Here is a 26,549-nt window from a genome sequence, read left to right as displayed (position 1 = left end):
GGAGAGAGCTGAGGCTGGGGGCGACAGGTAGTTGGCCCGGGCAGCAAGGACACCCAGCCAGGCAGGGTAGGAGGAGGCAGAAACCCTCCAGTTTTCCAGTCTGGGGTGCTTGAGGGTGGCTGGTAGCAGGTGGGGGGGCCAGATGAGTAGAGGGTCCTGATAGGATCAGAAGGGCAGAGGCGATGGGTGCTGGGGTCTGACAGGGAGGCGCAGAGGAGATGCCACAGGACGGGGACAGGCTGGGAGAAAATGGGAGCAGGCCAGCACATGGGCCAGTGCAGGCGTCAGCCTCTGGGATCCTGGGGTTCCGATTTCAGAGGGGAGCGGTGGGGCCCAGGGCAGCATGGGTGTCTGTGGGGCTTCCTGAGTCCCCCAGCACCACCCAGAGCTCAGGGAACACAGCCCCTGAGACTAGACTCCTGCTGAGGGCCCTGGGGACCCCTCCCCCCAGATCACCTGGACCACATATGCTAGTGGAAACCAGACCCTCTAAAATGGGTGTTGGCAAACAAGCAGCTATGGGACCCAGACCTCTGCCCCCGAGTGATCATAGGCCAGGTCCCCGGTTGCTCCTCAAACACCCGTTCCCTCTCCGTACACACGCAGGGCCCAAGGCAGAGCGTCACTCGCCCTGGGTCACACCCAGGCACTAGAGGTCAGGATCTGATGCCAGGCCCCAGCAGCCAGTGGCCACGCATACGCGCTTGCTGGGTGGCCCCAGTGCAGGACTCCTCCCCTCCACCCATAAGCCTGACCTCAAATACTTCACCCGAATGTAAGTTCAAAACCATGGCAGCTGAGCCCTGGCAGAGAGAAAGACGCGTTCTGACCGCTGGCCTGGCCCGTGGGGCAAAGTGTTAGCTGGGGGGGAGGGTGGGGGGCAGGGTCAGCCTGGCCCTGGGGCTCCTTCTTTCCTGCAATTCAAGACAGGGGTAGAAGGGCTCGCCCACCCTCGGACTCAGACCAGGCTGGGGCTCCTCCAGCTCTGAGTCCAACAGGCCTCCGTGCCACCCCAGCAGCCCCAGGGCCACTTCTGGCCTTTGTCAGCTGGCTGAAACTTGCCATGTGTCACGTCCTGTGGGCGGGCAGCTGGAGGGACACCAGCCTATCTGATCCAGCCTATATGTGCGTGAGAGGTCGGGGGCACTGGGGGACCCGCGCAGGACCCGCCACCAGAATCAGGGCCATATTCAGGCCCAAGTGCTGATGGGGAGTCAGCACCCCACGTTCTACTCTCTGCCAGGTGGCCTGGGGCCCTCCCTCCCGCTCCCTGGGGGACCTCGTCACCGGAGGCTGAGGCTGCCTGCAGGATCCCAAGCTGTGGAGGCATCCCAAGCAGCATCTCCTCGGGAAAGTCACACAGGCAGCAGCAGGCAGCCCTTCCTTCCTCCGGCCCGGCTCTCCGCCAGGCTCCTCACACTGCTGACCCCCACCCAGAGCTCTCTGCAGGGGCCCAGGAGCCTCCAGCCCTGTAGGGAAAGCCAGGTGGCCTGTGCATGCCTCTGAGCCTCCCCCAAGCCCAGGGAACACCTGACCCCACTGGGCACCGTCCCTGCGTCCTGCTCATTCTGTCCCGACCCTGTTTGGGTGGAGCCCGTCCTACCCCCAGCAGGGAGTTGGAGGGCGAGGGGCTATAGGACAGACTGGCACCACACCTCCCACCTGAGGCCCCCCTCTCCTTCCCCCTTTCCTGGGCCCCAGAGCACCCTCCGCTGCAGGCCTGCCTCTCTCTGGCCTTTGCCCTCACACGACCCCTGTCGGTGACCCCCCCTTCCCCCCGCCGGCTCAGGCTCTGGTCTGATCTTCCCGCCTTCGCCCCAGGCCCCGAGCCAAGGCCTTCATGCATTCCAGCAGCTGCAAGAGCACAGAGACTGTGTGTGTGTGTGTGTGTGTGTGTGTCCTGGAGGCAGGGTGCTGGGTGGCTCCCTGGGTGGGGACAGCTGCGAACAGGCCCTGGGGGTGATGCGGGGTGGCTCATCTTCCCCCCAATTCCCTTCTTCTCTGCCCCCATCTGGGGTAGGAGACACGCCCTTGGGATTTTTCCAGGCCTGTTCTACTTGCCCAGGCTACTGCTGGTTCAGATCCATCTCATCGGCCGCTTAGAAGTAGTGATAACAGGCACTCAGCACCGAATGCGAACCATCTGGTCGGCGACGGCTGGACACTCACAGCCACCCGGGAGGCAGGCCCGTCAGGAGCCCCATGGAACGTGTCTGCCAACACGGGCAAAAGCCAGGGCCAGAGTCCAGGCCCTAACCATCACCCACAACTCCTCTCTGCCTCTGCCCTCCGCCCCCCAGCCATCCCTCCACCATCAGAGGCCAGAGTCCCTGCTCACACCCGCAGGGGACATGCTCATGTCCCCACTTAAACCCACAGTGAGGGACTTCTAGAAAAACATGGCAGACCGAGCTCCACGCCCTCCCAGAACCCCACTAGGATGACAGAAGAATAAACAAGGACACAGGGAAAGGGGGAGGTGATGAGGACAGATGACAAACGTCAGCAAAATTCTGGAAGCTGGAAAGCAGATGGTCAATTGGTAGCTGAGCTAGTGGGGCAGTAAGAGTTGAAAGCCAAGTCCTACAGGGAGAAACCACCCAGAAGCAGAACCCTAGAAAGGCTCAGGCTTAGGGCCCAGGGAGCCATGGAGGCCAGGGTGCCAGGAGGACAGGAGACATCAGACCCCACCTCTGCTCCCCAACCCTGTGTGGCCAGGTGATGGCCACCTCCCTGCCTACGGAGAGCCAGGGGTCACTCTCCGAAGAGGGTGAACCGGGGGACCTGGCCTAGGGACACCTACAGAGGTGCCTGCAGAGAAGGGGACAAATATAAGCCTACACAGGGAAGGGTGGGAAGCCCCCAAGCCCCTTTCCCACCTGGGTGCCAGGCTTCCCTCCCAGGGCAAGATGAGAGTATCTCCGGGGAAACAGAACACTCCAGAAAGGACCCTAGGTGCTGGTAGCTGAAGATAGCGTGTCCAAAGACACAACCCGGTCCCAGCCACTCCCCTGGCACAGACTCCAAAAAACCTGCCCAAGCCACAGGCCTCCCAACTGGTGTCCCAGCGCTGCCTCCTGCGCATGACGGGAAGCCGAACTGGTTTAAAACCTTTAAGGAAAGGGGGCGCCTAGGGGGCTCAGTCGGTTCAGCATCTGCCTTTGGCTCAGGTCATGATCCCAGGGTCCTGGGATCGAGCCCCAAGTCAGGGCTCCCCACTCAGTGGGGAGTCTGCTTCTCCCTCTCTCTCTGCCCCTCTCCCCCACTTGTGCTCTCTCTCTCACTCTCTCTCTTAAATAAAAATCTTTAAAAAATAATAATCCTCAAAAAACCTCTTGAACGGGTCCCTGGGTGGCTCAGTCGGTTAAGCACCTTGCCTCCAGCTTGGGTCATGATCCCGGGGGCCTGGGATGGAACCCCACGTTGGGCTCCCTGCTCAGCGGGGGGCCTGCTTCTCCTTCTGCCTCTGCCCCTCCACCAGCTCATGCTCTCTCTCCCTCACTCAAATAAATAAATAAAATCTTAAAATATAAATAAAAGTAAATTAAGGAAAAAAAGATATTGCAGGGAGAGAACATAAAAGTTTAACCCATATAAGGAATAACCTGAGGAAGAGAAGAGAGAAAAACACGACTGTGGAAACGTGATAATAAAAAGGAGTATTTAGTGAATAAGGAAGTTCAGGAAGTTAAAAGTATAGTAGAAAAAACTTAATAGAAGGGTGAACATAAGGATGTCATCCAGAAAATAGAGATAAAAGCCAGTAAAAAAAAAAACTAAGAACGTGAGAGAACAGCTGAATGTTGAGAGTTTCAGAAGGAAAAAATAGAAATTATCGAATGACACAAGAACATGTTCAAGAAGAACAGGAGTTTTTGGAGAAAAAGAATCCACCAGGTCTAAAGAAGCAAGAAAAAATCTCAAAGAGACAACCTAACCACCTTATATGTGAAGGAGCCAGAAAAAGAACAAACAAAATCCCAAACTAGCAGAAGGAAGGAAAGAATAATGATCAGAACAGAAATAAATGAAATAGAAACTAAAAAAAACAGATCACTGAAACCAGGAGCTAGTTCTTTGAAAAGATCAACAAAATTGATAAATCATTAGCTGGACTCATCAAAACAATGAGAGAGAGAGAGAGAGTAGAGAAAGGACTCAAACAAAATCAGAGATGAAAGATGAGAAATAACTGATACCACAGAAATACAAAGGATTATAATTATGGAAAACTGTATATCAACACATTGAACAACACAGAAGAGATGGATAAATTCCTAGAAATATATAACTTCCCAAAAAGAAATCAGAAAGTAATAGAAAATTTAAACAGACCAATCACCAGCAATGAAACTGAATCAATAATCAAAAACTCCCAACAAACAAAAGTCCAGGATCAGATGACTTCACAGGTGAATTCTGCCAAACATTTAAAGAAGGGTTAACAACTATTCTTCTCAAACTATTCCAAAAAATAGAAAAGAAGGAAACTTCCAAATTCATTCTATGAGGCCAGCATTACCCTGATACCAAACCAGACAAAGACCCCACTAAAAAAGAGAATTATAGGCCAATATCCCTCATGAACATAGATGCAAAAATTCTCAATAAAATACCATCAATCTGGATCCAACAATACATTTAAAAAATCATTCACCATAATCAAGTGGGGTTTATTCCTGGGTTACAAGGTTCACAAAATCAGTGCAATATATCATATGAATAAGAGAAAAGATAAAAACCATATGATCCTTTCAAAAGACACAGAAAAACCATTTGACAAAGTACAACATCCATTCATGATAAAAACCCTCAACAAAGTGGATTCAGATTAGAGGGAAGATACCTCAACATAATACCACATATGAAAAATCCACAGCCAAAATCATGCTCAATGAAAAAACACTGAGAGCTTTTCCTCTAAGATCAGGAAGACAAAAATGTCCATTCTTTTTTTTTTTTATTGTATTTATTTATTTGAGAGAGAGAGAGACAGAGTGAGCACAAGAGGGGTTACGGTCAGAGCAGCAGACTCCATGCCGAGCAGGGAGCCCGACGCGGGACTCGATCCCGGGACTCCGGGATCATGACCTGAGCTGAAGGCAGTCGTTTAACCAACTGAGCCACCCAGGTGCCCAAAAATGTCTGTTCTTGACACTTTTACAAAACATAGTATTGAAAGTCCTAGCCACAGCAATCAGACAAGAAAAATGAATAAATAAGAGGCATCCAAATAGGCAAGGAAGAAGTAAAACTGTCATTATTTGCAGATGATGTGATACTATATATAGAAAACCCTCAAGATTCCACCAAAAAACTAAATCTCAGGATATAAACTCAACATACAGAAATCCATTGCATCTCTATACACTAATAGTGAAGCAGAAAAAGAGAAACTAAGAAAACAATCCCATTTACAGTCATACCAAAGATAATAAAGTACCGAGGAATAAACTTAACCAAAGAGGAAAAAGATCTGCACTCTGAAAACTATAAAATATTGATGAAGAAAATTGAAGATGACACAAAGAAATGGAAAAACACTCCATACTCATGGATTAGAAGAACAAAAATTACTGAAATGTCCATAGTACCTAAAGCAATCTACAGATTTAATGCAATCCTGATCAAAACACCAACAGGATTTTTCACAGAGTTAGAAAGAACAATTTGCATGGAACCACAAAAGTCCCCCAACAGCCAAAGCAAGCTTGAAAGAGAAAAGCAAAGCTGGAGGCATCACAATTCCGGACTTCATGATATACTACAAAGCTGTAGGAATCAAAACACTATGTTTCCGGCACAAAAACCGACACATAGATCAATGGAACAGGACAAAAAGCCCAGAGACAAACCCATAATTATGTGGCCAATTAATCTTTGACAAAGGAGGTAAGAATATGCAATGGAAAAAAGACAGTATCTTTAATAAATAGTGCTGGGAAAATGGGACAGCCATATGCAGAAGATTGAAACTGGACCACTTTCTTACACCATACACAAAAATAAACTGAAAATGGATTAAGGACCTAAACATGACACATGAAACCATAAAAATCCTAGAAGAGAACATAGGCAGTAATTTCTCTAACATCGGCCTCAGCAACTTTTTTCTAGATATGTCTCCTGAGGTAAGGGAAACAAAAGCAAAAATAATAAACTATTGGGACTACATCAAAATATAAAGTTTCTGCACCATGAAGGAAGTAATCAACAAAACTAAAAGGCGACCTACGGAATGGGAGAAGATATTTACAAACAACACATCCAATTAAGGGTTAGTATCCAAGATACATAAAGAACTGATACAACCCAACACCCAAAACAAATAATCCAGCTAAAAATGGGCAGAAGACAGGAACAAACATTTCTCCAAAGAAGACTTCAAGATGGCCAACAGACACATGAAAAGATGCTCAACATCACTCATCATTAGGGAAATGCAATTCACAACTACAATGAGAGATCATCTCACACCTGTCATGATGGCTAAAATGAACAAGTCAGGAAACAACAGATGTTGGCAAGGATGTGGAGAAAGGGGAACCCTATTGCACTATTGATGGGAATGCAAACTGGTGCAGCCACTCTGGAAAACAGTATGGAGGTTCCTTAAAAAGTTAAATATAGAGCTACCCTATGATCCAGCAAATGCACTACTAGGTATTTAGCCAAAGCATACAAAAATACTAATATGAAGGGGTACATGCACCCCTATGTATATTGCATTATCTACAGTGGCCAAGATATGGAAGCAGCCCAAGTGCCCATCGATAGATGAATGGATAAAGATGTGGTGTATATACAATCGAATATTACTCAGACATCAAAAAGAATGAAATCTTGCCATTTGCAATGACATGGATGGGATTAGAGGATATTATGCTCAGCGAAATAAGTCAGTCAGAGAAAGACAAATACCGTATGACTTCACTCATATGTGGAATTTAAGAAACAAAACAGATGAACAAAGGGGGGGAGAAAGAGAGAGAGGCAAACCAGACACGGGTGACCCTACTGGTTCCCAGAGTGGAGGTGGGGGGGATGGGGGAGACAGGTGATGAGCGCCAGGTGGTGTATGGAAGTGTCGAATCACTGAACTGTACACCTGAAATTAATATTACACTGCACGTCAACTATACTGGAATTAAAGTAAAACAAAAAAAGAAAAGCGTCCACCAACTACCCTCCAAAATAAAAACAGATCAAGGCACATGATTGCAAAATTTCCAATCACCAAAAGAGAGAGAAAAAGAGAAAGAAAAGCTTCCAGATGTTTTAGGAGGCCAGAGACAGAGGCCTGGGAATGAGACTGGAATGGGACTTCTCGGCGGCAATGTTAGGAGCTAGAGGACAATGGGGAAAAGCCTTTGAAACGCTGAGGGAGAGTGACTTCCAGCTCGAAGTTGATTATTAAATCCAACTACCAATCAGGTGTGAGGGTAGAATAAAGACGCTTTCGAACAAGCAAACCCTTCCCCTCCACGCACCTTTTCTCAGAAAGCTACTTGAGAATGTGCTCCACCAAAACAAAGAGGCACCACCTCTAAAATCGGTAGCAGGATGACCCCACAGGCCAGTGTTAGGACAGGCCTAGAAAGCCCCCAGTCTACACTGGGACAAGGAGACAGGAGGGGATGTGCGGCGGCCCCCAGACCCTTCTCCCTTCAGACTTTGCTTACTGGCTAGCAAGCCGAAGGTGGGGAGTGTGGACAGAATGCACACATGTTAAGAAGGGAAATAAATCCCAGCGTTAGTCTTGTGCAGGTTTCCACTGTTCTGGTAAACAGCTATGAAATACGCATTGTGGCATTTCGGTGACTCACATAGGAGTTCAGTGCTCTTACAGCTGCATTTATAGGGGCGCTGAACAAGATAAAGGCCAACGGTAAAACGTGTGCTAATAATTTAAATTTTTCTTTGCGTAAAACATTAGATAGCAAATAAAAAACACTGTAACAAATTAAGAGGATGTGAAAGAAAGGAAAAACTTAAGTTTTGGTACCTTCAATGGCATGTTTTCCCTGGACTCTACTGGCCATGTGGCCAGTCCTGTGCCCTGTCTGGTGTCCTTCCCATCCCAAACCCAAGGTTTGCATCCCCATCCTGGACCCATAATCCCTGAGGCCTCACTCAGTGCCCGCCTTCCCGACAGCCCTCAGCTCCCTTGTGTCTCAGCCCCCGCTACTCTATGGGAACACCACTCCTCTCCCTTCTGCGTGTCAGCACTTACTGGCTCTCAGAGACACAGCTCAGATGGCCTCTCCTCCAGCCCAGGGGGACCTGCTCCCAGCTCCATCTGCTACCTTCCGTGCTTCCCTCTACCTGCTGGCCCCCAGCTTCACCTGCTGGCCCCCAGATCCACCTGCTGGCCCCCAGATCCACCTGCTGGCCCCAGCTCCACCTGCTGCCCTCCGTGCTTCCCTCCATCTGGCACCAGAATGCCACTCCAGCAGCCCCCCTCCCACCCAGGGTAGGGCTTACTCCAGGAACCTGGTGATGTACTCGCGGCTGCAGCGGGACCAGGTGAGGGGGGCGGTGTCGTACAGGAGCTGTGGAGACATGATGAAAGGCCGTTTCCCAATGGGCTCGCAGTCATTGCCGCTTCCGTCATGCTGAATGCCAAAGCTGTGTGAGAACACAGGCCGCAGGGGCGGGTGAGCCGCGGGATGCCGCCAGCGCACCCCTTCCCGCCGGCCTGCACAGCACGAATCCACCAAACCACTGTGTGGCCTCAGGCAGGTCAACCCCTCCAGGAGCCTCCACCTCCCTAACATGTGGGTGGGACTGCTGTGCTCCCTGAGTCCTCCTCCCAGGGCACCTGCCTGAGCCTCGTGGGCACCTGCAGGGACCGGCCGGGGGGCACGGCGCGGCCAGCAGCCCCTGCTCCCTCCCTGGCACCCAGCACGGTCTGACGTGGGTCCTCGGCCCAAGGCTGTGCACCGGAGTGAAGGGCGTCTGAGCCGCCCTATCACAGAAAAGTTCTCAAGATGCCATCCTCGGGAAGGAGACAAGAAAAATTCTATTTGCTTGGCACTTACAATGTGCCAAGTGCCGTGCTATGGCCTTGCAGAAACCCTATCTTGCTCAGTCCTCAGAACTGCCCAGGGGGGCTCAGAGAGGCTCAGGAACTGGCCGAGGGGACACAGCCAGGGAACGGGAGATTCGGGGCAGCTTGCTCGCTCTACCACCATGGGCAGCTTCGAGACCCTGCATGCGTGGCTGTCACTCAAGGAGCCCAGAGCACGTAAACCATGACCCCCCAAACCTCTGAGGGGCAGACCCAGCTGTGGGCCACCCTCATCAGAGCCTGGAGGGCTGAGGTGCTGCCCCATCGGCCAGCCCAACAGCCTGGAGCCTCATGCAGGCGGGCCAGCTGGAGGGAGCCGCGAGCATCACTGAATCCAACCCCCTCGACCAAAAGGGAGCACACAAAGGTCCAGAGAGGGCAGGGCACTTGCCTGGGGTCACAGAGCAATCGGGAATACAGGTGTGGCGGGACCAAGAGTCAAAATGCAAGCACAGAGAGCACTGTGGAGGGACCGCTCAAGACCCGTGCTGACCCTCTGGCCATGTCAACCCCATTTCACACAAGACTCTCCCCGGCCAGCCCCAGGGGTACCCGGGTGGGCCTCTCCCCACTGGACAGGAGAGCAGCCTGGCCGTGGGGACAGTGCAGGGACAGCGTGTGGCCAGGCCAGGGCGAACTCCCTTCGCTGGGACCCGGTGCCCCCAGCGGAGAGGGGAAGCTGGGCGGGTGGAGCAGTAGCAGCAGGAGTACCTGTGTCCAAGCTCATGGGCCACGGTGAAGGCCAGGGGCAGGCCCGTGTCCTCGTTGATGTTACAGCTGCGGTGCGGCTGGCACATGCCCGCCACGTGGGACAGGCCCAGCGTCTCGCAGGGCCGGTTCATGGCCGCACACAGGTCCTTCCTGCACGTGCAGAAAGAAGCGGGCCTCAGGCTGAACTGGCCCGGTGCCAGGCCCAGCTGAGCCCAGAGCGAGCGAGGAGGAGGCCGTCCCCTCCCACCCAGACAGCCCACTGGCACCACGGCCACGGGGGGGGGGGGGGGGGAGGCCCTCACGCACACGGGAAACCTGTTCAGGTGGAGGGGGAGCCCCGAGCAGCATTTTGGTTCCTGTCCCAGGGAGGGTGCCGAGAGGCGCTGCCGGGGCCCGGCAGAGGGAGAAGGGCCACTGACCGCCTCCCATAGACCTGCGCTTGTCCGAGGTCGGGGAGGGGGCCGGCGGCCGAGCGGCGGCCTCGGGCTGTCCAACGTGGGCACGGGGGCTCCTTCTAACGACCTGCCCCGCGTCCAGACCGCGGGGTGGACGTGGGAACTCACACGTGTGATAAAAGTGCGTAAAGCACACGCACACACAAATACCAGCTGGGGTAAAGCGGGGCAAGTGTGAGCGGGTCTGGACTGGACCAGGGTCCGTGTCCAGGTCGTGGGCTCGCGCTCTATGAGGCACCAGGGAAAGCGGGCGCGGGCGCGAGCACCGGGGGGAAGCAGGCGCGGGCACGAACACTGGGGGGGGGGGGAACGGGCGCGGGCGCGGGCACCGGGGGAAATGACACGAGTGTATGGTGTCCCTGCTGTCTCTGACCGTTCTAGAACCCGTGATCATTTCAGTATAGAAAGCGCTCCCCAAGCGCTGACGGAATCCCGTCCCCAGCCCCCACCCTGAGGCCCCAGAGCAGCCCCCCGAGCCCAGCCTTGCACCCCCCACCGCCAGCGGCACCTGGTGAGCAGGATGGCGGTGTCGTGGTGCAGCGGGTGGGCGTCCCCCTTCATGTTGATGCTCTTCTGCCACTTGCAGAAGCTCCTCAGAGTGTTGTCTGCATGGTGTGTGATCTTCAGGTCTTCCTGGGGCAGACAGAGTAGCCGCTGACGCCTCCCCCGAGCCCCGAAGGGTCAGGCCCCATCCTCCCCCATACGGATACAGGACACAGAGGCCTGGGAGGGCAGCGGGAGAACAGCCAGCCTGTGGGCCCTGGTCCAGCTCCAGTCTGACCACCTCTCCCGCAGGTACATCCCGGGGGGAGCGGAGAGAGGGCCGGCCAGGGGCGAAGGGGGCACTGCCCGGGGAAGCAGGCTCGCGGTGCCCTTCCACACGGGGCAGCTCAGGGCAGGGGCCAGCGTGAGGCCACGTGACCTCTCACCTCCTCATCCTCCAGCAGGACCAGGCGCACGATGGTGATGTGGATGGGGTTCCCGATGCTGGGGTGGTGAAACAGGCCGGCCACCTGTCCGAGAGATGGGGTTGGGCTGTCACCCTGGAGGGAGGGTGGAGACAGCCACCTCTGACCCGCCCAGAGGCGTGCACACGCACATTCACATGCAGGCTGCACACTCAGTGCATCCACGCGTCCCCAACCGGCAACAACGTAGTCTGCACCTAACACCTTCCCAGGCCCAGGCCGCTCCTGAGCACCAGCTTGGGATCGGCTTCCCTGGCTCACAGCTCAAATACTGGCTTCTCGGCCCGTCCCAGCGCCCTAGTTTGCCTACTGTCTTGAGCTGAGACAGCCCTGCAGCCTCCTCCTGCCCCAGGGACGCCAAGACCAGCACCCCAGGAGAGAGCCCTCCCACGAGGCAGGAGACCTGGGCAGGGCCTACAGAGGGGGTGGGGGCAGGAGTCTCCCCACTGCCCTGCTAGCCCATGGGGCAGGTGTGCACGTGTCTCTGAGGCCCCATGGCTACACAGGAGCTCCCCACTCAGTCCTGGGACAGAAGGCCACCCCAAAGACTGCAGGTGCACCGAGGTGCAGGGAAAGGGGAGGGGAAAGCTAGCCTCTCCCTGAGAGCTCCCTCAGAACAAGAAAGAGGCCAGCCCACGACCGGGGCAGGCGTCAAGTTCCCGGCAGGCAGAGATAGCAGAAGCCTGTCCTGCCTAGTTATGAGCTGGCTTCCAGTGATTCCATCAAGAAAAATATTCAACTGGAATGGACAAAACACAGACTTCAAAAGGGCACTGTAGGCCCTGATAACAGGGACGAACTGCACTTTGAGACCCAAGGTCAGGAACGGGGGAGACAGCAGTGCTCCCGTGGGCCCCGTCCACCTCCGCGCACGGGCCGGAGCCCCGGGGGCCCCTGTGCGCCGCCTCCTCCCCCACGGCAACCCATTCTGTCCCCTCCCGCTTCCCCGCATCCACCTCCAAGGCCACCGCCCTGGCCGAGAGACGAGCACCTCCTGTGTGGCCGGCAGTGGAGGTCACTCTGCGGTGTCCCCACGTACCCTGCCCACCTACAGCCTCACGGCCACCTGCCGCCCAATCACACTGTGCCCTTGCTTAAAGCAGTAAGCGGGTCTTCCCATCCACAGGTAGGGGACCAAGTCCCAGCCCTGACCCACATGCTGACCGCCTCTCTTGTCCCCACTCCCTGGTTCCGACCACTCTGGCTGGCTCTCAGAATCCCCTGAGCGTCCCTACCGCAGGGCCTTTGCAGATGCCGTGCCCTCAGCCTGGAATACCCTTCCTCTCATCTTTGCCCAGTTACATCCTCCCCTCTCTGCAGCACTCAACCCTCCAGCACGTCTTCCGGGGAGCCTTCCTTCCAGACGACGACCCCAAAGCACCATGAACTTGTCCTTCCCAGCAGCCCCTCTGCTGATCTGCGTATTCTTCAGGATGATGGTTTGACTACCGGCACTCTCCTCGGCCAGACCCAAGCTCCACGCAGGCCGTGTCCGTGTGGGCTCCCTCCAACAGCCCAGCAACCCATCCATACCTGACACACGACGGGCACTCAAGAAATACCTGCTGAATGAATGAATCTTGGGCACTCGCTAAGTATTTTCAATACATTATCTCATTTTTAAAGTAGCGGAAAATGAAAAAGTCAGATTAAAAGAACAAGTCTTTCCTAGATGACAGACAGGTGGATTTGGCAGTAGGTCCCAGCAAAGTGGCTCTGGAGGGTGAGAAGCCCCCGAGTTTCTGCTAAGACCTGTCCCGACAACTGGCCCCCCATATCCAGAGTTAGGGCTGGGGGCAGCTCCATGCATGCCCCTTAGCATGTGGAACACCTCTGCCCCCAAGAAGCATGAAGGCGAAGCAGACACTGGAGGTTTTGGAGGGAGGCAGCGTCGTAACTGGCTGACCCACTCAACAGTGTCTGCCAATGGCCTGAGGTCAGCGTGGGTGTTTCAACTGGACAAACGATCCCCAGGGAGCCCAGCCCTCCTCTGCTGCAGGCCTGGACAGCACGCCCCGGTGCACAGTACCGTGGAAGGTCTGGGGGTTACAGGTGACCACAAGCTTCCCGTGAGCCGACAGGATGACACACCTGCTCATAAAGGGCTGGTGACCTCAGACAGCGTGAACGGAATCAGGGGCGCAAAACGGGGCAGGCGGGGAACTTGTCTTGTGACGCCCAGTGCAGACCCAGCTGAGCTCCCAGACTCAGATCTGGGTCTGTCACAAAGAGGACACCAACAAAGCGGGGCCTGCCGGAGGCCCGCGGAGTGAGGCTGCCCTGCGGGAGGCTGTGGGGCTGGAGGGCAGCCCCTGCTCTTACTCCTTAATTTTGGAAAATGCCATCTGTGTAGTTTTAGGGATTCGCAGTGCATTTTAGCTCTGAAGGCTCTGAGAAGTCCTGCAGTAAACAAGTCTGTGTTCCGTTTCGTTAACCCCTGTTGCCAAACTTCTTCAACAGGGGCATCTTTTTTCACAGAATACTTATTAGCATCCCTTGGAATAAGTCCTCCCTGGAATATTCTTTGAGAAGTGTTACAATGAGGCAGTTTCCCATGCATGGGATCCTGTCTTACATCAGCGTTCAATGAACAAGCATCTGCTGCAGAGGAACAAAGGGGGTGAGCTCTCCCCATCTCCACCACTCTGTTCCCCCACCCTTCTAAACAACTCTGGCCACCACAGCCTCCTGGCTGCCCATCTCTGGGCACAGAGGACAGAGTGGGGCTTTGGAGGCAGACAGATCTGAACTCCAGCCCGGCCACTAACCAGCTGTGTGACTATGAACAAGTCCCTAGGCCTCTCTGAACCTTTGTTGCCTCCCCTATAAAATGGGGGTGAGGCTGAGACAAGGCAGTCACTGTGGGACCCTGGACAAGCAGGTGCTCACGAGGCTGCAGCCCTTCTCAGAGGCTGTCCGCATGCCCCCCCATGTCCCTGCCACCCCCTGCCGCCTCCCCAGGTGTCTGGCACTGTGAGGCTCCTAGGGGCCCCATTCTGTCCTGACCAGTGCTGGACTTAACAGCTCAGGAAAGCCTGATATGGTCCAGACAGGTGAGGAGAGCCCAGACCCCTCCTCCAGGATGGGGCTCACAGAGTGAAGGCATGGGTCCTGTGCGCCTTGACAGGGAGCCAGGAAGGGTCCAGGCCCCAGGTCAAATGGCTGACCCATCCCCTGGCGGACGCCCTGGGGGAGCCCGGAGGGCTCAGCACCTGGCCTACAAGGAACACCTAGGAAAGGTGAGGGGAAATGAATGGCCAGGGGCTCCGGCCAAGCTCCTGGGCCTCTGTCAGGCTGAGCCCTGAGACGGGAGGATGACCCTGTGGCCTCAGAACCTGGACTTGCTCGTCCTGCCCCCCGCCGGGGGGGACCAGGCCCTGCTGTCCAACAGTCTCCCCAAAACCTGGCCTGTAGGGGGTCCCCTTGCTGGGCAGGCGGGGCCACACGGAGGCTTGGCGGGGCTCTGAGGTCTCCTGGGCCAGGCAGGGGTGGTGGCTCCTACCCATAAGGAGTAGGGAGCCTAGGGATGGCCACATCAGGCAGCAACCGGCCCAGAGCTGAGCTTGCTGGTGAGGCTGGGGCAGTGGGGGCGTGGGAGCGTGGGGGCCACGGACGGAGGCCCCTCCTGTGCCGGAGCCCCTGCCTCTCTGCTAGAAGTGGGCGGCCAGACTGGATGTCTCAGGGGTGCGGGAGGCGGGCGCGGGGGAAGCAGCCGACTCTGGCCCCAGCACGCAGAGCACACAGCCTCCCTCACCCAGGACAGCGGGGCCATGCGGGGCCATGCGGGGCCATGCGGGGCCATGAGCCTGCGCGCTGGGCCGCCCGCTATGGCCGGGCCCAGATCTTTCCTGTCACGGGGCGGCCGCAGGGAGGGAGCGGCGAGCACGGCAGGCAGTCCCGGAATCACCAGCCCCAGCCGGCCACAGGGCACCAGGGAGACAGGACGCCTGGGCTCCCACCGGCTCTGCCCTGCCTCGCTCGCTTGACCCGAGCGAGGCACTCACCCCCTCATGCCCACTTCTCTCAACCGGCACGTGGGGCCCAGGTCAGTGGGACTGGCCCCACTACCATCATCATGTCCGGTTCACGGAAGAGCAAACTGAGGCCCCGTCGGGTCACGTGTCGCCTGAGGTCCGCAGCTGGTGGACTGCAAAACCGGACAGACCCTTCAAACTCCCCCGAACGCTGGTGTCGCAGGCAGGGGCCGCTCTGACCCGTGTCCCCGGGGCCCACAAGTCCCGGCACAAAGGAGGAAGGTTTGCTTGGACCGCGTGAGTGCACAACCCGACTACGGCTCCCCCAGGTGGCCGTGGGACCGTGGCTGCACCCCCGCCTGCCCGCCCACCGCCGCTCCCCCTGCTCTGCCCGGCAGCTCCCCGCGAGGGCCGGCAGAGCCCACGAAGGCCCTGCCACTGCCCCGGCTCTCTCCTGGTGACTCCCCGCGCCCCGCCCACCCTGCCCGGACTCCGGAGCCTGGACGTCATTCCTCCCGCCCAGGCCTGGGGTCCAGCCCGCTCACCGTCCGCGCCAGCACGGCCCACCTCCCCCACCGCCACCCCGCGCGGCCTCACCATGTTCATGATGGTCAGCACGTAGCTCTCGACCTGCGGCTGCCCGTGGTGCTCCACCATTTTGGCGTCGGCGACCACCAGGGTCTCCACCCACTTCTCTCGGCTGACCGAGCGCTGCTGGAGTCGCCGCGGGCGCGGCCGCCGCCGCAGATGCCGTTGCTCCCAGCGCTCCCGCCACACCTCCAGCTCCGCGGACGCTGTGGGCCCCGGAGGGGGGGGGGGTCAGCGGCCGGCGGGGCGCGGCTCCAGGGCTCTGGGGTCCCGGGACAGCGCCGGGACCAGAGCAGGAGGCCTGGGCTCCCACGTGGCTCTGCCCCAGCCTGTGCGACCCTGGCCCGGCCACGTCCCCCCCGACCCTGAGCATCCCCGGCGGTAAATAGGAATCAGCCAGAGAGCTCAGAAGGTGCCCTCGGGCCTCCACGGAAGGGTAGATGCGAACACAGCAAGGAGCTGCAGGCCCCCACCTCCCCGTGTTGCTCCCTGCCCACGGGGGTTGGTGGGTCCCAGCACAGGGGGACCCCAGGGCCCCACCCCCCTCCTGGGAGGCCGTCCCCACTGGAGACCTGCTCCCCTGCCCCAGGCATCTAGGAAGCCGGGAAGACTGAGGCCCCAAGTGTGAGTCTGGATGCCTGCTCTGCTGAGTGGAGGCTCTGGGCTGTGGCAGCCGCCGAGGCTGGCGTGCTGGCCGAGCCGTCCCCAGAGCCGGGCAGCCCGTGCTGGGCTGCTCCTTACCTGGACTGGCCAGCGATGTGGCCGCCGGGCGAGGAGGTGCCAGCTCCCCAGTAAGAGGAGAGCTATTGTGGGCTAGGCCCAGAGGTCAGCTATTGTGGGCTGCCCTGACGGGCCTGGCCACTCGGGGAAGAATGGCTGACGGGTGCAGCAGGCGTGAGCGGGAGGGGAGGCAGGTGAGGTGGGCGTGAGAGGGTCAGCCCAGGGCCTCGGCTGGGGCAGGCCCGGCAGGCAGAGGCCTCAGGCCGTGGCCCATTTGGAAGGTAGCGGCAGGCTATGGTGATGGGTCTGTCTGTCTGTCTGCATCCCTTTGGTTCGAGGGGAGCTGAGCGTGGGGGTGTGGACAGGAGAGGCTTCTGGAAAGGAGCTCGATGCCTCCGGCCCGGCCCCTCCCCCAGAGCTGGCTGCAGAGGCGCATACCTTGTACCCCACAGGTGCCCGGAGCCCCAGAGTCACCCAGCGCTGCCTCCCTCTCAGGTGCTTGGCGCTTGTAGACCACGTGGGGCTGGGCGTGGCCGGGCCGGGCCGGGACACCGTCTAGGGGCTCGATGAAGTAGTCCTCGTTGGAGAGCTGGAACACACCTTTCTGAGAAAGAGCCAGGGTCACAGGAGAGGGCCAGCACTGGGCGCTCTGCACCCCCGTCCCCGAGGCCCACCCTGCCCAGCTGAGCCCACACTGCTCCCAGCACCCGACTGACCCCGAATGCATGCGCTTTCCTCCCTCCGGGCCTCTGACTCTGTACCCTCTGCCTGCCTTCCCTGCCATTTCACACAGCCCAAGGCTGAGCTCAGAGGCCACCCGTCTCAGGAGGACGCTGCCCCCCCACCCCGTCAGGTGCAGGAAATGGGGCCACGCTAAATCTAAGATGGCATCTTCTGCGCAGTCCCGGATGGCCGTCTTGAGTCAGGCAGCCGGGCATCCAGACCATTCTCCCTCTTCTTGGCATGCCAGCCATCATGTCCTCTTACAAACTGGCCTGCATCCCAATCTCGCCGAAGTGATGAATCACTCCCAGGGCCGCTCTGCCCACACCCAAGCCACAGGGATGCCCACTGTCACCAGGACATCCTATGCCCTGGTCCCAGGGCCTGCCAGAGCAGGGAGGCAGGCAGGGGTGTCTCAGGCACACCCACCAGCATTCAGAGAGGCCGGGGGGCGGGGGGCTTGGGAAGTGTCTTTGGGCAGCCCAGCACCCCCAGAGGAAGCCCAGGCCTCCAACAGGAAGACGGGTTTTATCTCCCCTGCAGCTCCCGCCTTGGCCCCACGTCTGCCCTTGGGCTGTGCAGGGCCAAGAACCCCGAACACCAGAAAGTGCACCACCGGAGACTGGGTTCGAGTGCGGACCTGGGTGGCCCCAGGCAAAGTGCCCCTCCGAGCCTGTCTCATCATCTGTAAACGGGATTGGCACCCATATGCTCAGCTGCTGCAGAGATTCAACAAGATTAACGGGATGGAGGAGGACAGGCCCAGGCTCTCCGAGGTCTAGATGACCTGCAGCTGTGATGCGGGCCGTCTGTCATTAGGCCCTGTTCTGCTACAGCCCATGGACTTCCTGAGCACTCTGAGCTGAGGGCCCTCCTAGGAACGGTGGACGGCTGAAAATGCACACACGTCCCCCCACTCTTGCCACACCCCACCCGCACCTCCCAGAGTGGGGAGGGCAGAGCCGGTCACCTAGCCGGGAGCAGAAGGGGTCCCTGTGCCGCCCGGAGCGGGAGCCGCTCCAACCCAGCACCCAAACGGAGGGAGGCAACTGAGGCTGCAAGCCCTAGCCAGCATCACCTCCACCGGGAGCAGGGCGGCGGGGGCCTCATCTCCCGGGAGCAAAGGTAACGGGGAGGCTGTCTGATCCCGAGAAGAACAGCCTAGAGGGATCCGTGGGCGACAGTCAGAACCGAGGCTCCCAGGGAAGGACCGCACTGTTAGGAGTTCCCCGGTCTACACAGTGATTCTCAAAGTCGGCTCTCTGCACCTGCAGCTTCCACACCGGGAAAGGGTCAGAAATGCGGGCTCGAGAGACCCACCCCGGCCCTCCCTAGCACGCTGTTGTTAACGAGGCCTGCGGGTGCTTCCGGCTCGAGTTCAAGCCTGAGGACCGCCATCCTGGGGGCAGCACCCCCACCATGCAGGCGCGAACAACGCCCCCGGCGAGTCCGTCGGGGGGGGGCGCACTCACCAGCCCGTCGCAGGCGCTGATGGCCGCCAGGCCGCCCTCCAGCTCGGGGTCCTGCACCTCGCCGAGCAGGTGGCAGGCGGGCGCGCGGGCGCGGATGTGCGTGCGCCCCAGGCCGCCGCGCCGCCGGGTCTCGCTCACGAAGCCGGGCGCCAGCAGGTGCGCGTTGGCCGTCAGGTTGAAGCGCAGCTCGCGCCCGCGGTACTGCAGCTCGTAGAAGGCGGGCGCGGCGCGGCGCGCGGACACGTCCCGCTTGCGCAGCGCGCGCGGCCACAGCTCGTAGGACAGGAAGGAGCCCCCCGCGTCCACGCGCACCGGGTGCACGATGTCCAGCGCCGCGCTGCCGTCCACGCCGCGCCCTGCGGGGAGAACGCCGGGCGACCGGCGCGTGAAGGGGCCGCGGAGGAGTCCGGGGCCCAGGTGCCTCCCCCAGCGCGCTCCTCCGCCCGGGCTACCCCATAACCTCCCACCGCCCCCACCCCGCGCCTGCCCCTAGGCCGCTTGCCGCTCAGCGGCCTGAGGGAGTCGTCCCAAGCTGATGGATCGAGCCCCCCGCCCCCGGCCCCCACCCCTGCCGTGGCAGGGCTCTGGCCATGGCCAAGGAGGCCCCGGGAAAGTAACTTCTTAATCTCGTCTCTGCTACACCTGCTCGAGTTCCTGCCGCTCGGCCCACTGGCCTCACACCTGCTCCCGCCTCCCGGTGGAACCCCCGTCGCTTCCCCGGGCCGCGCAGCCGCGGAACGAAACCTTCGCCTCCTTCCCGCCCTGCTCAGAGGGCTCACTGAAGCCTCCCCCGACCACTTTATTTTCAAACGGCAGCTCCCTGTCCCTCTTCCCTGCTTTATTTGCAGTTGGCCGAATCCCTGTCGCCGTCCTCATGGAGTTCCCAGTAACACCAGACTCTTAACTTTTTTGCCATGGACCCCTTCTCAGAATAACGTTTTCGGATGCATAGGATAAAATGCAAGCGAGTGCCAAGGAAACGGATTATATTGAAATACAGTCATCCAAATAATTCTGGAAGTGCGATATAGACTCAAGCGCTCCTTTACGAATGCATGAAGCAAGATCGAAGGGCAAATCTAACAACTACAGTAATTTTGCAGTAGTGATGAGCATCAATCTTATCTGAGACAGAAAAATATGTTGGTTTTCTGGCTCGGTAACAAAGTCAGGTGCTGCGAATGCTACTGTAGTTTGGTACTAATATGCATAATTGAAGGAAATGCTAACTTAGAGGTAAAAAGCTTAAAGATGCGGTGTCTTCCCATCGGAGTTCGTGGATCCTCTAAATTTGCCCATGTCCCTGGGGCTGGGGATTCCAGACGATGACACCTGTGGACAGTCTGCAGGCAGCTTCTGAAGAAAGCAAAGGGAGGTTCAGAGATGTGCACAACTGGCCCAGAGCCACACAGCGAGAGGAACAGAGCTGAGACTGGGCTCCAAGTCTCCCACGTGGCTTCAGTCTCTTTAGGAACATTGTTCTACATCCTCAGCAGTCCGTCCCTTGCTGGGCCGGTTTCCCCATCGCAGCCATAAAGGACTTGCCCTACGTCAAGTTTTTCAAACTTCTGTAGCTACCAGACCTGGTCTTCAAAAGAAATCTTGTGTGGACACATAGACACATCAGAGCAGCGCCGCTGAGGGGGCCAGGGATCCTGGGGCTGATGCTCGTGTCCTGTTCCCTCTCTGCCGTCCCCAGGCTCTGAGGAGCAGTTAGGAAACTGGCCTGTCTGATGTTTCTCTCAGCCTGAGGTCCTGCCCTGACCAACTGGGTGTATGCCCAGCTCTCTGGAATCCCGGCTGCCCAGGACAAGGACCCCTCGGGCCATAGGAATGCCTGGACGCCCTGCAAGTGTCCCGCCAGGGTCCTATCTGTGGCTGCCTGCTGGGGCCGAGAGGGCAGCCAAGACCAGCCCGAAGCTCCATCCTGGCCAGGCTGTAGAAACCAACTCGCCCGTCTCCTGCCAAACCACGTGCAGAGAGCCCTGTACACACCAGTGGTGTGCACCCCACCCCCGAGGACATGCCCCAGTGTCCACAGCTGCCCACTGGGCAGCCCGCAGGGTGCTGTCCAAGAGCACGGTCAGTCGAGAGGCAGATGGGCGGGTTCACTCCGTGAGGTTCCAGGCAAAGCTTCCCTCTCCGAGTCTCCGGAGGACATGAGTGCAAGGACTTTCCAGACTTCTCGGGTAAGAATTTGTTAAAACCAAATTAAACCAAATTCCCAGGCCCCATCCCAGACCCGCTGAATCAACGTCTCCAGGAAATGGGACTGGGAAGCTGCGTTTTTTACCAAGAACCCCAGGGGACTGTGGTCATCAGGGAAGTCCGGAAATCCTCCATGGGGAGTGAACTTGGTCGGAGGTCAGCGGTACCTGGAGAGCTCTGAAAGGCTGCAGGGGCTCAGGACCTGGGCCACAGATGGATTCCATAGCCCCGGGGCTCTGGGGCCCCAGAATCTGTATGCTCCTAAGCCTCGTGACTCTGACGTGACCGTTTCCGAGGCTGACCTTTGGAAGCCAGCGGGCTGGCTGGTTTGAGGAGACTCCTCGCTCTGACGTCCTCGTGAGGGCATTCGGGGTTATGGCACTGCCTGCAGACTTGGTTTTGTCAGTTCATTGATCTTGTTTGTTCATTTTGGCTTGCACAAATATTGAAAAAAATATTTAATCGGTTGCCTATGTTTAAAAATGACATGATCTTGTCCAAAAATGTCAATTCCCAACTTTCCTTGAAAAGTCTTATCATCCATCCATGTCAGTCCTCAATTCCCACCTCGCAGAAGTGCCTGGCATGGAGCAGGGAGCCCCCTTGGAGAGGGTCCGTACCCCCCGCCCGTCCCTATTCCCCCCTATTGTGTTCCCAACTGTCCTTAAATGCAGGCTGCCCTTTGGCCTCTTGTTACGCTGTCTTTCAATGACTAAAGCACCGAACTTCTGGGCGTCTGGGTGGCTCAGTTGGTTAAGCGACTGCCTTCGGCTCAGGTCATGATCCTGGAGTTCCAGGATTGAGTCCCACGTCGGGCTCCCCGCTCGGTGGGGAGTCTGCTTCTCCCTCTGACCCTCTCCCCTCTCATGCTCTCTCTCACTCTCTCTCTCCAATAAATAAAATCTTTAAAAAAAATAAAGCACCGAACTTCTAACAGAAATGGGGGAACAAGAGATGGGCCACCCACCAGGTTTGTTCACATGCAACACTTTCCTGGTGCGTGGCATTTGCTGGGTCACCCATGGCTACTAATTGTGAGGGAGCGTTAGGTGCGTCAAAGTCCGGGAAAATGTATGAGACACCGTCCTTCCCCTCAACATCGAGAAAGGGGAGTAGGGCCCTCCTGACCCTCACACCTGGCTCAGTGCTGAGCGGCCCTGGAGAGGGGAGGGGACACTGCCTGGATGGTCAGAGGTGAAGAAAATCCTCATCAGACAGGGTGGCGTGAGGTCCTCTGACCCTGGAATGTCCCGGAGCGGACACCGCATGATGGGCCCGGGAGATAATGCACGTGCCGGCAACAGAAGGCGGTGAGCTTGCCCACGCACGCGTCTTGTAAAATGAGACCGTGGACTGACAAAATAAGGCACTGTCAGGAACATGGGCTTAGAACACAGAAGGGTTCGGGTCCCAGCTCGGCCATTCCATAGCTGTGCGGCCCGGGCAGTCCCTTCATCATGGTGCTGAGCCTCGGTCTCCCCGCCCGCACGGAGAACCCAGGGCCGTGATCGGAAGGAGCAGCACAGGACAAAGAGGCGGGAACGAGACCGCAGCTGCATCCCAAGGCTCTGTTTTTAAGCATTATTCCCAGCGGTGCCCCGGGCACGGGCAATCCCCCCGCAAGGCTGCTAGAGCCAGTTGAGGGTAAGGGTGTGCGGTGCCAACCGGCCCGAAGCGCCCGGGGTCCTGAGGAACCAGAGCTGTACGGCCCGCTCCTGGGCAAGAGCAGTGTGCTCGGTGCATCGGGCGGAGGCGGGGTACAAATGTGATGGGGGAATCTGAATCACGGGGGAGAAGGGGCCCCAAGAACTCCAAACAAGTGTCCCTAGGGAGGGATCCACGTCCCTCGGGATGTACGGTCCTGCTGAGCATCCCCGCTGTAGACCTTGGGCAGACATCATAAGACAGAAATTCAAAGTGGGTTATAAAGAAGCAGCCTATTCGGTTCAGAAATGTGACCGAAAGGCAGATAAAAGGCACGAGGATGCGTGTACTCTCCAGACAGCCCGATATGAATCTGAGCTCTGCCACCCGCAGCTGTTAGCCCATGGGTAAGTTACTGAACCACTCAGAGTCTGTTTCTCCATCTGTAAAATGGGTACGATCATCACCACACCTGCTCCCTTCGGCTGTGTGAGTTGAATGAGCTCCCATGTAGGTGCTAACAGGAAACAGCACTCAGCAATCGGGAGCTAAGTTAAAAGAGAAAATTAGCAAGAGAGGTTCTAAAGTATACTCCACGATTTCTTAAAAGCCTGTTTTATCTCTTTGCCTAATGGCTTAAAAAAGCGCTTTTTAGTAAAAAAAAAAAAAAAAGAAAAAGAAAGACTTATAGGAAGTTATCACTCTGCAATAACTTTTATGTTCTTGTTTTGCTCTGCACTAATCTTTTTTGTAACTTATATTGTTTTGCCATTAAAATATTTTATAAAGGGAATCGGGGCGCCTGGGTGGCTCAGTCAGTTAAGCGTCTCCCTTGGGCTCAGGTCATGATCTCGGGGTCCTGGGATCGAGCCCTGTGTTGGGCTCCCTGCTCAGCGGGGAGTCGGCTTCTCCCTCTCCCTCTCCCTCTGCCCCTCTCCACTGCTCGTGCTCTCTCTCACGTGCACTCTCTCTCAAATAAATAAATAAGATCTTTTTTTTTAAAGATTTTATTTATTTATTTGATAGAGCGAGAGAGTACAAGCAGGGGGAACAGTAGAGGGAGAGGGAGAAGCAGGCTCCCTGCCAAGCAGGGAGCCGGATGTGGGGCTTGATCCCAGGACCCTGGGATCATGACCGGAGCCGAAGGCAGACGCTTAACCATCTGAGCCACCCAGGCGCCCCATAAATAAGATCTTTTAAAAGATAAATAAAGGGGCGCCTGGGTGGCTCAGTTGGTTAAGCGACTGCCTTCGGCTCGGGTCATGATCCTGGAGTCCCGGGATCGAGTCCCGCATCGGGCTCCCTGCTCGGCGGGGGGTCTGCTTCTCCGTCTCCCGCTCCCCCCTCTTGTGCTCTTTCTCTCTCTCACTCTCTCAAGTGAATAAATAAAATCTTAAAAAAAAAAAAAGATAAATAAAATATCTCATAAAGGGGGCCGAGTGAGTTACGAGGCAGACGCCCCTCCACTGTCTCCTAGAGCTGACCCCTGGCAGACTCTCACCCCCGGAACTGTGGGCTCCAGGCTCTGTGGGTGCCGCAGGGCAGAACGAGAGTGCAGCTTCGAGCGCCAGGCAGCAAGACTCCCAGGTCAGGAGCCCTGTTCCAACAGACTGAGCCTGGCCACACCGGGTGTTAAATACTTGGAATTTCATCCCTAGGTGACAGAACTGTCACTTTGCCGCTTCTACCAGAGAAATGCCAACGTGTTTACGCTCCCCTCCCTATCAGAAACCAGAGTTACAGTCCAGCCCTTCAAACGACCTGACCCCACGCTCATGCCAAAGAGGAAAAAATAACCAGTGTGCGAGTGTGCGAGAGACAGGTGCTGCCCTCCTCTGGTCAGCCTGTGTGTGCCCGGCATGCACACAGGGCTCACACATGCCATTCAGCAATTAGGGTGGGGCATTACTGGGCCCCAGTCCCATCAACCCCAACAAGTCCCTTGATTAGTCACAGGAGAAAAACTCATAATACACTTTCCTAAAAGTGAGTCCAGGATATGCCCTTTTGGTCTCAAAGAAGGTAGTGTTGAGTGGGTAGAGCCCCTGGTCGAGGACTCCCGGGGCAGCCCCACAGAAAATGACAGACAGCTCAGCAGCTGGGGCTCAGGCATCCTGAGTGGGGGCAGGTGGGGAGTCCCACACTGTGTACCTGTGGGGATACCAGAACAGACATTCCCCCCGGGGGTGCAGGCAGATTAGATGGGAGAGGGTACCTGCCCTGTTTCCACTGCCAAATGGCAGGTCCAAGCCACAGGACTCCCCAAGGTCTCCCTAGTCTCACTGGGTCTCTGTGGGTCACTCTACCCTGTGCTAAGCAACTGACATTCAGCATCTGGATCCTCACAAGCAGCCTGCGGGGGAAAATACCATTCTCCCCACTTAACTACAGCCCTGGAGGGGCAGGGGGTTGGCCAAGCTCCTACACGGGTCTGGCCTGCAGTGGAAGTGGAGAAGGTCCTGACCCCCCATTCCTCCCACCACTGCCAGGGGGCCTGGACCCAAGTTCCGGCTCAGGGACAGTTCCCCGGAGCAACCGCTTCCTGCTGCCTCATCTCCATCACCTGGTCAGTCCTCATAGACCCTGCTCTGGGCAGTGGGAAAACAGGATTCACGCCGTAACTAAGGGGCCCAACCTGGCAGGGTACGCTGTCCGAGCCTGTCCCCTGGATCCTGAAAGAACTTTCTATCACCTGCCTTGCAAGGCTGTTGCAGAGATGATGAGAAACAAGAACGCATTAAATATTTGCTCCTCTCCATCCTGTCCACACTGCTGCTAGAGGGAACCTCCCTAAAACCCCGCATCCATGAGCTACTCCCCTCAATGGCTCCCCCAAACCTCTAAGATCTGGTTTAAATGCCTCCCACGCTACGGCCGCGGATGCTTTTCTAGTCAGTCCCTGCACTGGGGAGGCAGGAGTCCCCCATCCCCAGCACGCAGGCCTAACGCGGCCCACGCCCTGCCACAGGGACGCCCCCACCCCCTCCAGCCCACCCGGAGCTCATCCATCCCCCGTCCCTCCTGGCTCTGGCCTCCCCTCCCCTACAAAGCCTTCCTGACCGCTTCGCCCGCATGGCTCTCCCGGCGATCCGACCGGCTCCCATCAGACTAGGGGATCCCTGGCCGCGGGGCCTGGGGTCTCCTAGACCCTCAGCTCCTAGACTCCCAGGCCGGCTGCCTCGGACGCGCCTGGAGCTCCGCGGCCAAGGAAGGACCTGGCCGCGGGCCAGAGGCTCGTCGGAGGCCGGCCGGGCGGGGCAGGGAGAGCCGAGCCCAGGATCGGGAGAGAAGCTCCCCTCCGCTGCGCTCGGGCTTCTGCACACTCGGGGGAGGGGAGGCAGGAAGTGCTAGGGGCGCGCGAGTCGTGCCCCCGCGCCGCCGACCGCCCGCCGCAGCCCGGAGCTGTGACCCCGCGCCCCGCGCGCTGCGCCCCGGCGGGCTGCTGTGCGGACCAGGCGCCGACGAGGCTCGACACCGAGCCCTGGGCGCGCGGACCAGAAGCGGGGGGCCCCGCGCCGTACGCCCGAGGGCGGAGGGGCTGCCTCCAGGCACAGGCAGGGGGCCGCCGGGGGCGCGGCTTCGCCCCCCGGCCCTACCCGGTCCCAAGCCCGCGGGGGGCGCGGGGGGCGCGCGGGGCCGGCCGGCGGGGAGGGGCGGCCACCCACCTGGTGCGGGTCCGGGGTCGCCGGGCGCCAGGGCGCAGAGCAGCAGGATCAGGGGGCGCAGCCGCGGCGCGGGGCTGCGGGCGCTGCGGGCGCTGCGGGCGCTCGGGCGGCCGGGCATGGCCAGGGCGGGCGGCGCCGGGGTCGGGGGGAGAACCCCGCGCGCGGGCTCTCGTCCGTCCCGTCCGCTCGCTGTCCGGTCCGGGTCCGGCTCAGGACATGCCCGGCCTGCGCGCAGCTCCGGCGTCGGGACCCGGCCTGCGGCAACAAAGGCTGCAGGGCCCGCCCCCTCGGCGGCGCAGGAGGCTCCAGGGACCGAGAGCCCGACGGCGAGGAAGAAAGAAAGAGAGAGAG

General features: G+C 58.2%; 1 protein-coding gene across 1 annotated transcript in view; it reads right to left on the bottom strand.

The window, feature by feature from the left end:
- Positions 1-26,316, bottom strand: part of ADAMTS7 (ADAM metallopeptidase with thrombospondin type 1 motif 7) — a 43,347-nt gene extending 17,031 nt beyond the window's left edge. Inside the window, exons 1-8 of the mRNA XM_035024335.1 lie at positions 26,199-26,316; positions 18,682-19,037; positions 16,925-17,090; positions 15,776-15,972; positions 11,166-11,249; positions 10,745-10,869; positions 9,782-9,931; positions 8,485-8,628 (exon numbers count right to left, since the gene is read on the bottom strand). Coding sequence (XP_034880226.1) covers positions 8,485-8,628; positions 9,782-9,931; positions 10,745-10,869; positions 11,166-11,249; positions 15,776-15,972; positions 16,925-17,090; positions 18,682-19,037; positions 26,199-26,316 — 1,340 coding nt within the window. The remainder of the gene's footprint in view (positions 1-8,484; positions 8,629-9,781; positions 9,932-10,744; positions 10,870-11,165; positions 11,250-15,775; positions 15,973-16,924; positions 17,091-18,681; positions 19,038-26,198) is intronic.
- Between the last annotated feature and the right edge of the window lie 233 nt (positions 26,317-26,549).

The sequence above is a fragment of the Mirounga leonina genome, unplaced genomic scaffold, assembly GCF_011800145.1.
Source record: "Mirounga leonina isolate KUSES-001 unplaced genomic scaffold, KU_Mleo_1.0 Mir_178, whole genome shotgun sequence".
Taxonomy (NCBI): Eukaryota; Metazoa; Chordata; class Mammalia; order Carnivora; family Phocidae; genus Mirounga; species Mirounga leonina.
This window is presented reverse-complemented; position numbering and strand designations above follow the sequence as displayed.